We start from the raw sequence: 15,632 nt of genomic DNA, 5'->3' as shown, positions 1-15,632 counted from the left end.
ATTAGATAATTGCCATCTTTCACTCCTTTCCCTCTCTGTTTCTCATAAAGGCATGAATGGCACTCTGGGAGGGGGGCAGCTTGAAGGGGGCTTCTGGCCAGCTAAGGTGACAAGAAGGAGCAGAGAATGTTCCTTGCACTAGGCCGCTGGATTGAATTGAATCTTTGTAGCCTAATCAATGGTCTTATTGGATTACTGACCACTGCTGTGTTCAGAGATATTGTTGCACTGACAATTAAAATAGCTCAGAGTTGGTGCTTGGGTGGGTGCTTTAGTGGGCTGGAAGGCGAGCGCTGGAGGGGTCGGGGCCATTCCAGGGGTGTCGGCAGCCCGAGCACTAATGACAAGTTTTGTTCCATTTTTTTTTTTTTGCGTCGTACAAATGCGAGAAGTCGCTTTCTGGGGTTCAGTCATCTGCTGGGTTGTTCTGCCTAAAAAACAAGCCCAAAAACAACACTGGAATTTTAAACTTTAAGCGCAGAAATTCTGCCGTCATCCATTTTTAAGAAACATGGATTTTATCCAAAGCCCTCTCTTCTCTCTCTCTCTCTCTTCTTTTCCCGTTGATTAATTGCCATTTTGCCTACAATAGCGGTAGACGTGAGCATTACGGGACGACGTCGAGAAATGGGATCAAAGTTGGCTGACATTCGACGGCAATCGGGCGCGCACTGGAAAGTTGAGGGGGAAAACGCCTGCTGGGTTTTGACGGACCAAAGAATGAAACAAGCAGCAACTTTGGTTGGGTCTGGAGTCGTTACATCCCTGTGAGGGCTCGGGGAAGACCAATCATTTCTCTCCATTCCCTGGGCTGGCAACAAACGGACGGGGGAGCATCAAGATCCGGTCGATTTCCCCAAACAATTTAGAGTATTCACGAGGTTACGCTAATGCGGAGGCAGCGAAATTACCGCAATCAGTTGAAACGGCGAGGACTCGTCCATGGCACTGATTATGTGTAGCTCATCTATCAGCCTTGATGTCTTTTGTAACAAGGAAAGGGGGGCATTGAATTATCATTGAGTTTCACCGAGACGTCCAAGATCATTGGGCAAGGAGAGTTGGTCAGTGATAATAGGGTTTCCTTGGGTTGGGGCGGCGGAAGTCTTTCACCATTAGATAGCTGACGCTACCTTGCCGGAAGGTACTGTTTTGAAACTAAAGCCACGCCGGTCAGATGATCTGTTGCGCCGTGTTCTCTTGAATTTCCTTTTTTTTTTCTTTTTTTTTTAAACACACAAAGGAAGGAGAAAGGAAAAAAAAAAAACAGAGGCGGCCGAGCTGCATATCCAAGAAAAGTGAGCCATGGAGGTCAGGTACAACCAAGAGACGGAAGGAATGATGTTGAAGAATGGACTTAAGGAGGGCAAAGACGGGAAGGACTCGCAGGGCAGTTTGTCCAAAAGCTTTCTAAAGGAGCAACAGAGCTCTTTTTCCTCCTCTGGGACGGCAGAAAACTGCGAGAAAAACAGGGGGAGCGCCGCAGACCCGGACTACTGTCGGAGGATACTTGTGCGAGGTAAATCTTGTCCTCTTTCGTCAACGGTGATCCAACGGGACTCGGGAAACGTCGCAACTATCGTTACGCAATAATCCGGACAAATTTTTGTTTTTTTTGAAATCGTGTATTTCTTTTTTCTTTTTGAATTACAAATTTTCTGTATTTACTACTATTAAAACTACTTTTTAATTGCACAGTAATGGAATCGTAGTAGTGAATTTTAACAGTTACTAAAAAAAAGCAATTAGGATGAAGAATAAAATTAGAATTATTCAAAAACAACAAATAGTTACTTTAAAATGATGCCTTCCTCATTGCGGTCACTATGCATGTTTTTTTTTTTTTTTGTGGCAAAATTGTAATTAAATCCCAGTTCTTTAACAAGACCTGCAATTTTGTAGCTTGATACTTGGTAGAATTAAGTACGAAATAATATTTTTTGTTGTTGTTGCTGTTGAATTACAGAGTTTATATTCTTGTATTGTATTGTGCAATACTAGATATATTGATACATTTATTCTTCAATAATTATTTAACAATATAAGTGAATATTACTACATTATTTTATAACAGTATATTCACTCAATAAAAACAAAAAAAAACAATGACAGTTGTATTTCTTCAATTTCAGTCAATTCTCTTTCTGCGACTGAAAATTAAATAATGAAAGTTATTTAAATTCAAAAGGGAATGTTTTTCAATTTAGATTCTTTACTTTGGACAGGATTTTAAATGGAAAAAAAAGGATTAAATGAAATTTGACAAATTTGCACACATTTGATTTATCAGTCGATAATTTAATCAATAACTGTATTTAAATCTGCTCAAACTCTCAGTTTATTTGAACAGTTTTAGTATTTTGTAATCACCATTTAAGTTTGCTGCTTAGTCATTCAATGCAGATGTTTTTTTTATGTGCTTATTGATTATAAATGTCTTTGATTATGAAGAAAATGATCTTTACTTAAAACCCTTTCACTCAGGATAAGGGCAATAATCATTCAGAATAATAATGTTTTCTAGCCAACAATTATGAACATTTCCTAATAATGATTCGAATACTATTAATTGGAAGTGTGTTTCTTTTGATGGCCCACAATGCAGTGCACCGTGTGAGCCAGCTTTGTTGTCATTGTTGTAGATGCGAAAGGCTCCATCAGAGAGATTATCCTACCAAAGGGTTTGGATTTGGACCGGCCCAAAAGAACTCGCACCTCTTTCACCGCGGAACAACTCTACAGGTTAGAGATGGAGTTTCAGAGGTGTCAGTATGTTGTGGGAAGGGAGCGAACGGAATTGGCCCGCCAGCTCAATCTGTCCGAAACTCAGGTAGGTGCTCATTTCAACCGTGCCTTTCTTCAGTCTTCAAAAATAATTGCCCGTTTATCCTTTGATTCTTTCTTTAGTTAGTTATTATTATTATAATAGCCACGGAGTGTACATTTTTTTTGCCAATTATTGTGTGAAGTCAAATTCATGAATGTGAGGGTCTAATTTGCTCTTTTAACAATACAATGCTGTATTTAAAAAGGGAAGACGGATTGTTATAGTTCTTGATAAATACATGAATTAGGGCTTTAATTATAATATTAAAATGTCACATTTGTGTTTGAGCATTTAGCTCAACATAGGTCAACACGGTAATAAATAAATAAATAAATAATGAGAAAGGTGACATATTAATCCTTTCATTTTGAATGGGCACTGTATTAAGTCTTATTTAACCCACGTCACTGAAATGTTTTGGCAAATCAGAAAAATCGCTACTATACTTTTACAAGACTACAAGAATACAAAAACGATTGTTTTTAATCCTTTGAATTATATTTATAACGATGTTAAGTACCAGTAAACCTTATTTTCATTGTTTTGCACTAGTTACCATTCGCTGTCTTTGTTGAAATTATGGGATTACTGCCTTTAGAGTGAGGGTGTGGTGGATGTGAAGAAGGTCAACCGTGTATTTTCACACTTTTTTAAAATATATATTCAGTACAAGGTACTAAATTTGATCTCCATTTCGAATTTTGACTAACCCTGAAAAATCGCATTTAGTGGAACAACTTTGACTAACTAGCTTGATTTTTTACTTCCCTAAATGAAAGTGTCCTTCAATTCTGAATCATTGATTGTGCCTATAAGTGCAACGACGAAACCACTCTTAAAAAGTAGACTTTTTTTAAAGAAGAATGTAAAAGTTTTTTCCCCTCAAAAACAGAAGATAGTTTTTGCGATCGTTTGGTTCGCATAATGTTATACAAAGTACAACAACTTTTCTAAAGAATACATCTGAAAACATTCTTACAAACATATATATATACACATACAGTCCATAATGTGTGTAAAGGTTATACTTGAATACATTTGACCACTTATCCTTCATATGAAGATTACATAGAGCTTATATATGTGCTCGATTACGACTCGGGGCATCGGCGGTGATGAAAGTCGCCATGCAACATATTGTGGACGTCCTCGCTTATATGTGCAAAGGGGTCAGTTAGAGTTTACACGCCACCGATGAACTGCATTTGCACCCTTGACACCATATTTCAAAGCAGGTCCAACGTGCAACACTGTAGGAGACTTGAAGGAATCATGACAGTCTGTTTCTGCTTTTGGCAACTTTCAAGCCGTTCTTTGTCTATTTTGTCAACATTTGCTAATAGCGTTAGCGTCGTCACTCTTGTCGCTAATTGAATTGTGTGGTTATTTATTCGTTGGCGTTTAGCATGATTGAAGATGGTCGACTTTTTTTTGCAGAGGTCCTCGGGTCAAATATTTCACACAAACTGAATTCAAGGTCAAAAAGAAGATTTTTTTTTTTTTTAAAGGAGAAAGCACATGCGCTTAGTTTGAAGGAGGAATAAGTCAATTCTTAGCAAACCAAATGACATGATTCGATTAACATTTGGTCCATATTAATCAATCATTTTAATTCTCAGCTTCTACTTGATGTGTGATCCGATTAAAGCATCCTTTGCTTTCTTGGTATAAGCAGCGTTGTTTACATCAAATGGTTCAAATGAATTTGGTCATTTGGCTTTTGGGAGGAAGCAATTGTGAAAAGTCAACATTAGCTCTGTCAGAAAATGGTTCAAATGATAATTTCTGCAACCTTCTTTTAATACATATGTATTGAATTCGAATGACTTGTAGTGTAATGTAGTTATCACATCCCCTCCCCCCCCCCCCCCCCCGAAAAAATATTGATTTATTGCTGCTATTAATTATTTGTTGACAAATGAATATGAAATGATACACAAAAGAAAATGGGATTTAAGGAATGGAATTTGAATAACAAATTTGAAAAAAATGCTGAATTTGCTTTTCTTTAAATTATTTATGGATTTTCATTACATTCTCTATATTACATTATAAGTCCCTTACAGGTGACCAATTATTTTTGAGTTACTTTTACAAAAGTGTGCATTCTATGATAAACATGTCTTTATATGACTTTTCGGAATAGAATCATATTATGACCTTAGTCTGCAATGCAGTGGACAATCTAACAACAAAAGTGTCGAAAATTCTATATGAGAAACAAATTGGTTTCTACAAATTAATAAAGATAAATACGGCCTAACCAGACTTCATTCAGGTTTCATTCTCTGGAAAGTTGACACTATACCTAAAAAAAAATGTCCAAAAGCATCCTGGACAAATTGAACAGAAGTGTTGTCATTTATTCCTGCACGTTCAATAATGATTGCCAAGTGAGTTCTGGTGTGCAAAAAAATATTGGACAAGATGACAATAAATTGGACAAAATGACTCTTTTTGCAAAAAGTAGCATTAACTAATCAAAAGCCAAATATTGAATCACATCCTGGAGAATCATGTTCAGGTTATTTTAGACGTTTGAATCTACGCAAAGATTCGCGCAAATATGGACGCTAAGGCTAATGAGGCGATCTCATTTAATTGACGAATCGTTCTCGGGGTATTTAGTAAATAGCCGCATTATACGGTGTTTTGTGGAGGCCTTTATTGCATGTTTTCTGTGTACAAGCACTTTGTATGTGCGTTACACGACCTGAACAATGCGGCCTTGAAATATAACTCCATTGAGTGTAACCCGGGATTTTTGCTGATCACTGGCAAAAAAAAATGTTTGCGTTTTTAATCGAGAAAGGAATTAATTAGCAACGCTACAGAAAACGCCTTTAATGATCAACACAAGCACGCAAGTTGAATTTGGTCTTTAATCAACATTGCCGTTGAGCAACTGCAATCATTTGTGTGTGGCTTTTTTTCTGTGAGTTTCAAAAGGAGTAAGAATGACCCGAAGGTTAGTTAATAGCTGAATCAAAAACAGTCACCTCCAATGGCTTCTAATATATTCAACTGTATTAAACATATTTATCTCTCATAACACTGTACCTGAAAATGACGATTAATATTCCTTTTGCTATACCGTTCACTCAAATTTAATTAATATAATCAATTTTTAATAACTTTCACAAATATAATTTTATCTCTGCTGTATGTGTCGTCAGTGAATGAGCTGCTTGACAATGGTTGAGGTGCCCTTGAGCAAGGCCCTGCCTCAGCTCAGGGACGCTGCACCGTCTAACATCTCTCCTCGCATGCTTGTATGCGCGTGTGGTGTGAAACCAAAAACTGTCAAATGAATTTCAATGGGGTTAAAGGAATACATTTTTGAAAGAATTTCACATTATTTAGACATTGACCATAGCATAACGATCGTAAAATTTAAAAAATGAATCACTGAAAATAGTGACAGAATTAAAGCGATTTGAAACCAAAGTAAAGAAATGAAAAAAATAAAGCTTCATTCGATTACTAAAAGAGCGTCCGAATAGCTCAAGAACATCTTTGACAACAAAATACTTTGAGGGAGGGAAGAAGTCAAATGTTTATTGAGAATTTTGTTGTTGGCGTGTAAGAAGACTTTAACTAAGATATACCAACAACAAATGAATGGATGGATATAGCAATTAGCATATACATTATGGAGAGAGTTTCAGATAGATTAAGATGTGAAATTGATATCTTTAACGAAATGGACTATTATTTATTTATTTATTTTGTTTGTTTGGCTGTTTGTTTTGGGTATGCTTTTGTGTGTGGGGGGGGGGTTTGTTGTTGTTTGTGTAAAAAAAATAAAAATAAAAAATACTTTTTTCTAAAACCTGGATTGAAAAGCATTGAAATGTTATTGGTATGTTTTGCATCATTATTCATTCATTTTATTTACTCAATAATAATATCATGTAATATAATAATATGTAAAAAAAATGTATTTTTAATTGTTTGACAGCTCTAATATATGTATATATATATGGATTTATAGTGAAATGTGTGGAATCCGTATTTATTAATGTAAATGACCCAAAATGGATCGCAATTGTGAGTGTTCATGTGCATCTGGCACGGATTCGTCCTTTACAATCACCCTTTATTTGATCGGCAGCAATTCTGGAATACATGTTGGCCTTTTTGAACACCAATTAATTGATTGATTAGTTATTTATTTTATTTTTACTACACCCACTGCCGTAACCCTGAACCACACCTTAGATTAAAAAAAAGTGGATGATGGGTGTTGGGTGTTCCCTTCCCCTAAGAAGGACGATTCAATCCAATCCACTTTATTTCTATTGCACATTTTATAAATAAGCGTTTCCCAAAGTGCATACAAATCAAATCTAGTAAAACCAACTATAAAAATAAAAACAGTCAATAAAATACGAAAATATTGTAAGTAAAATAAAAAAATTAATACATAAAATAAAATATGAAAATATAATAAGTAAAAAAAATTTTTTTAAAACAGTGAATAAAATACGAAAATATAATAAGTAAAATAAAAATATAAATACATAAAATAAAATACGAAAATATAATAAGTAAAATAAAAAAATAAATACATAAAATAAAATCCGAAAATATAATAAGTAAAAAAATTTTTTTAAAAACAGTCAATAAAATACGAAAATATAATAAGTAAAATAAAAATATAAATACATAAAATAAAATACGAAAATATAATAAGTAAAATAAATACATAAAATAAAATCCGAAAATATAATAAGTAAAAAAAATTTTTAAAAAGTCAATAAAATCCGAAAATATAATAAGTAAAATAAAAATATAAATACATAAAATAAAATACGAAAATATAATAAGTAAAATAAAAAAATAAATACATAAAATAAAATACGAAAATATAATAAGTAAAATAAAAAAATAAATACATAAAATAAAAAGAAAAATCATGAGAGATACAGAGAGGGGCATGGGGTGAACGATGTACAATGGCCCACAGTGTTGTGCAATCTTCTACCTATTTGACAATTCTGTTTTTGTCTCCAGGTAAAAGTTTGGTTCCAGAACCGGCGCACAAAGCAGAAAAAAGACCAGGGGAAAGACTCCGAGCTGCGCTCAGTGGTCTCCGAGACGGCAGCAACCTGCAGTGTCCTCAGACTGCTGGAGCAGGGTCGACTCCTCACACCCTCCGGCCTACCAGGCATCTTGCCCCACTGCGGTAGCAGCACTTTGGGCTCGGCCCTGCGGCCCCCCTCCATTAGCATGGGCAGCAATAGCAGCAGCATCGGCGGTAGCAGCGGAGCCGCTGGCGGAAGCCCAACTCTACCCGCCGTCACCAGCTCGGGGACGGTGCCAGGCCTGCAGAGCTCGGCGGCGGCTCACAGCTTGTTTAGCTTCCCCATGCCCTCCTTACTGGGCGGCGTCGCCAGCCGCATGCCGTCGAACCCGCTGACCATGGCGAGTTCGTTAGCCGGCAATCTGCAAGAACTCTCTGCTCGCTATCTGAGCTCTTCTGCTTTTGAGCCTTACTCGCGGACCAATGGCAAAGAATCCGTGGACAAGAAGATTTTGGACTGATGCTATGTTTTCATTCGGAAGTATGCGGAAATGTTTGCTTGGTGTTTGTCTTAGCCCTGTCTCTGTTTTTGGTCACTGTCTGATCTGTCTGTGTCATCATGTTCTGTGACTGTCTGGTAATCTCGATGCTTGTCAACACCTCTACGCTCATCTCATATCGACAAGATTTAGCTGTAGAAATGTTATCTGTAAAAATTGTTAATGAAGGGGTGATTTCGAGAAGCGATTCTTAAAGGGAATGAATATTTTGAGATCGTTCAGATTTAGAAAATGCTTAGCAGTATTCAACTTCGACTATTTATTTAAAAAGGTCACACATAAAAAATAATTGAATGACCGCACAGTATATAAGGTACGGAAGAGGATTAGGGCCAGTGAAGAGGGGGGGGAAAAAAAGGTTGGCAAGATTCTGACTTTATCGTCACAATTCTGACTTTAAAGTCAGAATTCTCGCTTTATACTCAGAATTCTGACTTTAATCTTAGATTTCTGATTTAAAGTCAGAATTCTCGCTTTGTGCTCAGAATTCTGACTTTAATCTTAGATTTCTGATTTAAAGTCAGAATTCTCGCTTTATACTCAGAATTATGACTTTAATCTTAGATTTCTGATTTAAAGTCAGAATTCTCGCTTTATATTCAGAATTATGACTTTAATCTTAGATTTCTGATTTAAAGTCAGAATTCTCACTTTGAACTCAGAATTATGACTTTAATCTTAGATTTCTGATTTAAAGTCAGAATTCTCGCTTTATACTCAGAATTCTGACTTCAATCTTAGATTTCTGATTTAAAGTCAGAATTCTCGCTTTATACTCAGAATTCTGACTTTAATCTTAGATTTCTGATTTAAAGTCAGAATTCTCGCTTTATACTCAGAATTATGACTTTAATCTTAGATTTCTGATTTAAAGTCAGAATTCTGACTTTAATCTTAGATTTCTGATTTAAAGTCAGAATTCTCATTTTATTCTAATCTGACTTTAATCTCAGAATTCTGATTCAACCTTCTCATAAAAGGCATTTCTTTTTGTTCGTGTATTTAATTGTATTGGGTAGGTTAAGCGAGACCCCACACGTGAGTAGTTGTAGAGAAAGACGCCATTTTGTGTAGCAACATGTCAGACGAAGCAAAACGCAAAAGTCGCCTGGTTTCGAGCCGTGTTGTATATCCATTTGTGAGAAAACTGCCTTCCACAAAAACATTCAAGAAATGTAGTTGTCATTCAGCTGAATTGTCTTCTCGATAGTTTATTGAAGACAGGAACATTTTTTTCAGCACGTCTGTGGCGTTTTTGTCCCCAAGTTGCAGTACCCAACCTTTACTTTTGATCATTTTTCTCGTCTGCGAATTCTGTACAATTGTGAGTTTTGCTGTATAGTCTTTAAGAAAAGCTTTGCTTTTCACCATTACTGTGCTGCTTGCTGTGATGATCACCAAAATGGTTTATCAGCCTTGAAGACGTCCCTTTAGCTCCTTTGTGAAATCAGCGGCCATGAAAGGCTCGGAGAAAGGGTGAAATGATTGTACTATAAAAGTACCGCAAATGAGAGATGTATGTTTTAAATGGTTATTTTATTGTAAATTATTCAATTTTGTAATTATGACTTTATTAGTATATCCGGTAAATCAAGGATGACTGAATGTACTGAATGGAATGAGTAATCAGTTCAAAAGCTATTTGGTGCTGTATTGTGAGATTTGTAAAATGTGCGGTCCAAATGTGCATATACTGTATATCATGTATACTGTTTGGCTTTGACATTTTTCTTTAATTCATCTTCCTATGAATCAAGTTTGCATTGATAAATTCCATGACTGTTATATATCCAATACATGGTGGTTTGATAAGTATGACAGTTTCCCCCCCAAAAAAATCTTTCAATGTGCAAAAAAAAAAAAATCCCAAAGCAGAACCTCTTTTAAAAAAATCTAATATTTAAATTAAGAAAATAATTTCACTACTTCCTTTTTTTTTTATTAACTTGGTCATTTTAAATCATGGCTGTTTACATCAATAGCAATACTCCAATATGATTATATGTTATCCAGGAATTTGTTTGTAGATTGTAAACATAATTCAGTTTGTTTATTACGTGCCCTGTTCAAGGCCGCAACAACGTTGCCCAGGAAGCAGACTAGTATTTCTGTGACACCTTGTTCAGGTTCCCTATTTTTTTGGGCTGCACATTTGCTCTCATAGCAAAAGTCTTTATTAAGCAGGTTTCTACTGCTCCCAATGAATTAATATATTCCATTCCGACTCATATACTGTACTCTTATATGTAGCCGGTCAGGTCGAAAATACTCAAAGCTAACTGTGTGTAATCAACTGACTTCAGTTGGCGCAACAGCTAACTTTTGTAACCACAGTGTCCTGCATGGAATCCATTATCGCTCCGAAATCACACAAAAAGGTCAACGAGTATCAAGCATTCAAACAAGTGATCAGCAAAAAAAAAAATTCTCTCATCACAATGTCTACTCTTCAGAAAGGTGCGCGTGCGTGACTAAAAATAGACGATTAATTTTGCCGATAATGGAACACACTCTTTCCACTGTATATTGCAGTTTTCATTCAATACGCTCATTTACCACTCAGCAAAAACATGCAGAAAAAAATTGCAGGAAAATACACAGATTTAAACAATTCAAGTAAACTCTGCTTTAAATTGTATCGACATTATAATGTAATATAGCAATGAGCAGTTAAATGACACTTGTACAATAGAAACATAGCTGAGGAGTAAAATGGGACTTTTGTGAGGAGGAAACTATTAAGGCTCACACTTCTGGGTTTGGAAAAAAGAAACCATTTGTTTCTACAGCATCTGTCTTGGGAATCCCCCCCCCCCCCCCCCTCCCGGAGGAGAACGGGGGAGTGGAGGTCGCATTGATGCTTCCTAACACCCCGCCAACGACCCTACAAAGCTCCCCCCCCCCCCACCACACCACCCATTCTCTTCCTTCACCCTAAGTCCAATTAGGGTGAAGATATGTGTTTTCTGCAAGAGTGTGTGTGTGTGTGTGTGTGTGTTTTCAGGTGGCGGGGTCCTCCAGCCTGTCGTCAGAGCAGACCACCAACACATTTTTTGTCACATGGTCTTCAGAGTATTCAAGCTCAGGTCTGAGGAAAGAGAGGTCACATCCTGTCTTGCTTTTTTTTTTTCTTTTTTCTTTTTTTTTTCGCGCCATGCTATTCAGTGCTAACGAACTAACGCGCCTCTTGCAACTAATCCTGAGGTCTTCGCACTGCAAAATATTTCAAGGAAGCTCCTTTTGCTATAAGGAAAAAAAAAAACATGCCGCTCAGCTTTATTGCTCAGCTTTTTTTTTTTTCTCAAAACAATGAATCCCATTATGTAATCAAACGAATGGAAATGCTCAAGAGATTGTTCAACTTTTGGATTTGTAAAACAGAAAGACCACTTTGATGGCTTGAGTTATCATCTGAGCTTTGGAGGGTGGCCTCTAAAATTTTTGTGATTCAATAAATACATAAATAAATATATGATAATAGCAGGATTACATTTTTATGATTAGTTTCATCAATAAACATAACTAAAAATAAATGTAAATATGGAAGCTAGCACACATTGGCTTATTCTGTTCAATTGTGAGCTTCTTGGGCTAGCGAACGAGAGAAGAGACTGTGACGAGGGTGAGAAGGCTAATGTTTTTTGGGAAAGTTGAGTTTATTTTCACTGACTTCACCCGTGCCTGATTACCTCCGGACTTTTTCAGTCAATAAATTAATTAAAAAGATCCTGTCAGACAAGTCAGCCAAAAGATCCCAAAACACTGTAAAAAAAAAAAAAAAAAAAAACTCCACAATTAAAATTAATTCTTTGACTGCCAGACGTTTTCAGAAAAGGGATGCCGTGGGTGCCAGCCGATTTAAGCATTTTGACTGATCTTTTAACTGATCTTTCAAGGTCCACAGAAAATGTTGTGTTGTGCTATGGAAACACACATACTACCAAATGAAAGCTTGGACTCTCATCTTTCATCAGAAAAAAAAAGTTTGTTTCTACCTTATTCCGTTTTTGAGTAATCAACAATAGAAAATGGTTAGTTTCACCTCGGTTTTGAAACAAACGTCTTTTAACATCTTTGGCACTCCTCCATAGGATTTTACTAAACGTTATTTAACGTTTTTGGCAGTCAAAGGGTTAGAACAGATGGAATATAAAACAATTGATATCTGTCATTCTGGAAAGCTTTACAGACAAAATGAAAACAAAAATGACCCCAAGAGCACAACTCCAACTCATCCATGCAGACACAAAGGAACCCAGGACACTGGCAGTCCTGACAGACTGTCCATCAGTGTAATCGTCCCGAACCGGGTCAAGTACCGACGGGCCCCTCAGTCCGTCACTGACGGATGCGCGTTTTTGTTGATGGATTGACGGAACCCACCTGTGTCTGTGAGTCCCAAAATAGTGGTGACAAAGTGATGACGCAAACGTGATAATAAAATGACAGGCTGACGGTTACAGTTTGATTCGGCTTGAAATTTTTTTGTAATTTACATTTTGTAATTGCCCACCTCTGTAAGTCAGTTTTCATTATGGCCCGATTGTATTTTTAAAATGCTTTTTTTTAAATTTTTTATGGAAAATATATTACATTGTGGGCCGTTATTACATTATAGGCTGTTATTGGGTTCAAATGTGAGGCTGAGCAATTGCATTAATTCGCGAACATATCAGTCATTGTAAAAGATAAACTTTTCATTGCTATATTGTTTAAATGAGTTGATCATGAGATTTAAGCAGTGCAATTTAGCAGCCCTTTGTTTTATATCTGTTGTTATTAATTAGTGGATCCGAGATATGGTGTTATCAAACACGTTACATGTCAAAACCATCTATTCAGTCACTGGAATGGATTGTTCAAGATGCCATAGAGAGATGGTCAAAAATTTCGCTCGACTCCGCATTGGAGAAATCTAAAAGAATTGATGCACTTTGCAAAAGCCAAATTCAAATACCATATTAGTTGTATGTCTTTTGTATCATCTCAGAGCAAATCACTCTGGTGGAGTGTGGTGCTTGTGTGCTGATAAATCTGTATGTGGGACATTTTGAGAATTGTTTCTATGTGGGGAATATATGTTGTGTTATCGTAAGTCGTTTTGTTGGATAATTGTATTTCACAGGAGAAGAATTACATTCAAGGATCAAAGAATGCTATTAAAATTGTCTGAATCTAAACATGCCTTCTATTTAATGATGCTACATTAATTCCAAGATTCTACTCAAGCAATTAAAATAGTAGAAAATGCAATTAACTCATTCACTGCCATTGACGGTTATAGACGTCAAATATTCATTTTAACTATTTCTATTAGTTTAACATTTTGTTCCCCTTTTGTTAACAAGAGTATGAAAACATACAATTTTTTAACTCTTTGACTGCCAGACGTTTTCAGACGGGATGCCGTGGGTGCCAGCTGATTTAAGCATTTTGACTGATCTTTTGACTGATCTTTCAAGGTCCACAGAAAATGATGTGTTTGGACTATGGAAACACACATACTACCAAATGAAACATTGGACTCTCATCTTTCACCAGAAAAAAAAGTTTGTTTCTACCTTATTCCGTTTTTGAGTAATCAACAATAGAAAATGGTTAGTTTCATCTCTGTTTTGAAACAAACGTCTTTTAACGCCTTTGGCACTCCTCCATAGGATTTTACTAAACGTTATTAAACGTTTTTGGCAGTCAAAGAGTTAATTGCAATTTTAGAACAGATATAAAATTTGTGATTACTCATGAGTTAACTCGTGAAGTCATGAAATTAATTACGATAAAAATAATAATAATCGCCTGACGCTCCTAATTTTTTTTTATAATCTTTTCTTCTCTTTTTAATCGCATCAGGCGATTAATTTTTTTTAATTAAAATTAATCGCATGACTTCAATAGTTAACTCCCAATTAATCATACATTTTATATCTGTTCTAGATGTACAATAAAAATGTTCTTCTAGGTTTTCATACTCTTGTTAACAAAAGTGGGAAAAAAATTAAACTAATAGAAATAGTTCAAATGAATTTTTGACGTCTATAGCCGTCAATGGCAGTGAATGAGTTAATTGTGATGAATTATTCATGCAAATAATTAGTTTTAACAAATGTAATCACTTGACAGCACTACGTTAAGCCGTTTATGTAAGAACAGTGGTGGACTGCTGAAGTGCAATCGTAAAATACAGTTTACACATCAGGGGAGATCAAATCCCTTTGAACTCACAAAAGAGTAGCGACAACAGGTATTTATAAAATGAGGGCACAGCTTGTGTAGGCAGAAGTCCTTCAGTTGCATTAATTTTCTATTTTTTGCATGCAACCTGAAACGTTTGAATGAGCTCTCGAGGGACTAGCATCAGCCTCAACCTGGCAGTGCTTACCTCTTCAGTTTTCTAGTGCTTTTCCCCACCACCATCAAATCTATGGTAAAGGTGTGCTGGTTGGGAAGGGGCCATGGTTCGAATATCGTTTTCAAACACAGACTTATAAGTTAAAGAGAATGCTAAATGTGCCTAACATTACATAAGGTGACCAAAATGCTTTACTTTAATGCATGTGGTTGTGTTTACTGTTTACTGTAAACTGAGGGACGCGCACGAATAATACATTTTTTACTAAAAATAATGTTTTTATTTTTAATAAATATGTTTTATGGAATCAGTGACACACTTATACTCGACGACAAAAATAACGGTTTGGTTAAAAACTTTAATCTATTTGGTAATATTTTAGACGCAAATGTTATTATGTTGGTCAATACGAACGTGTGAAAATGGCCATGTACTCATGAAAGTGATTAAAAATAGTATGTCACTCTAAAAATTAAAAAAAATCATAGTAATTACTCATATATCATGTTAACAACAACACAGAAATTAATGTGCAAACTTGGTCCTGGAGGACCGGAGTCCTGCAGGTTTTGGATGTTTCCCTGCTCCAACTCACCTGTTCCCAATGAAGATGATCGTTATCAGAGAGAAAGAGAGAGAGAGAGAGGGGGGGGGGTGTTTGAATATTTACCATGCATTTGTAAAACTGTCATACTTTTTTTTTGAATTTTTATTTATTCGTTTTTTTTAATAACGTGACAGGGATTTATTTGACCAATTGTCAAAAGAAAAAGATCATGGCAGTTTCTTCAGAAATTGTCGAATTCAATGCGCATGCTCTGATTTATTTTTGGTCGTTTACTATCAAACACACTTATAAACAAACCGCAC

At 35.9% G+C, this 15,632-nt stretch overlaps 1 protein-coding gene across 1 annotated transcript; it reads left to right on the top strand.

Moving 5' to 3' along the window:
- The first annotated feature begins 367 nt into the window (after positions 1-367).
- Positions 368-8,936, top strand: vax1 (ventral anterior homeobox 1). Its single transcript, XM_077582525.1, has 3 exons — positions 368-1,519; positions 2,643-2,830; positions 7,844-8,936. Exons 1-3 carry the CDS (start codon positions 1,306-1,308, stop codon positions 8,372-8,374), a joined length of 933 nt encoding a protein of 310 aa, XP_077438651.1. The 5' UTR covers positions 368-1,305; the 3' UTR covers positions 8,375-8,936.
- The last annotated feature ends 6,696 nt before the right edge of the window (positions 8,937-15,632 follow it).

This window comes from Vanacampus margaritifer, chromosome 12 (assembly GCF_051991255.1).
Source record: "Vanacampus margaritifer isolate UIUO_Vmar chromosome 12, RoL_Vmar_1.0, whole genome shotgun sequence".
Lineage (NCBI taxonomy): Eukaryota > Metazoa > Chordata > Actinopteri > Syngnathiformes > Syngnathidae > Vanacampus > Vanacampus margaritifer.
This window is presented reverse-complemented; position numbering and strand designations above follow the sequence as displayed.

Coding starts and splice junctions, on each gene's coding strand:
- vax1 (XM_077582525.1), top strand. CDS start 1,306: ATGGAGGTCAGGTACAACCAAGAGACGGAAGGAATGATGTTGAAGAAT. Junction 1,520..2,642: donor TCGGAGGATACTTGTGCGAG/GTAAATCTTGTC, acceptor TCATTGTTGTAG/ATGCGAAAGGCTCCATCAGA. Junction 2,831..7,843: donor TCAATCTGTCCGAAACTCAG/GTAGGTGCTCAT, acceptor TTTTGTCTCCAG/GTAAAAGTTTGGTTCCAGAA.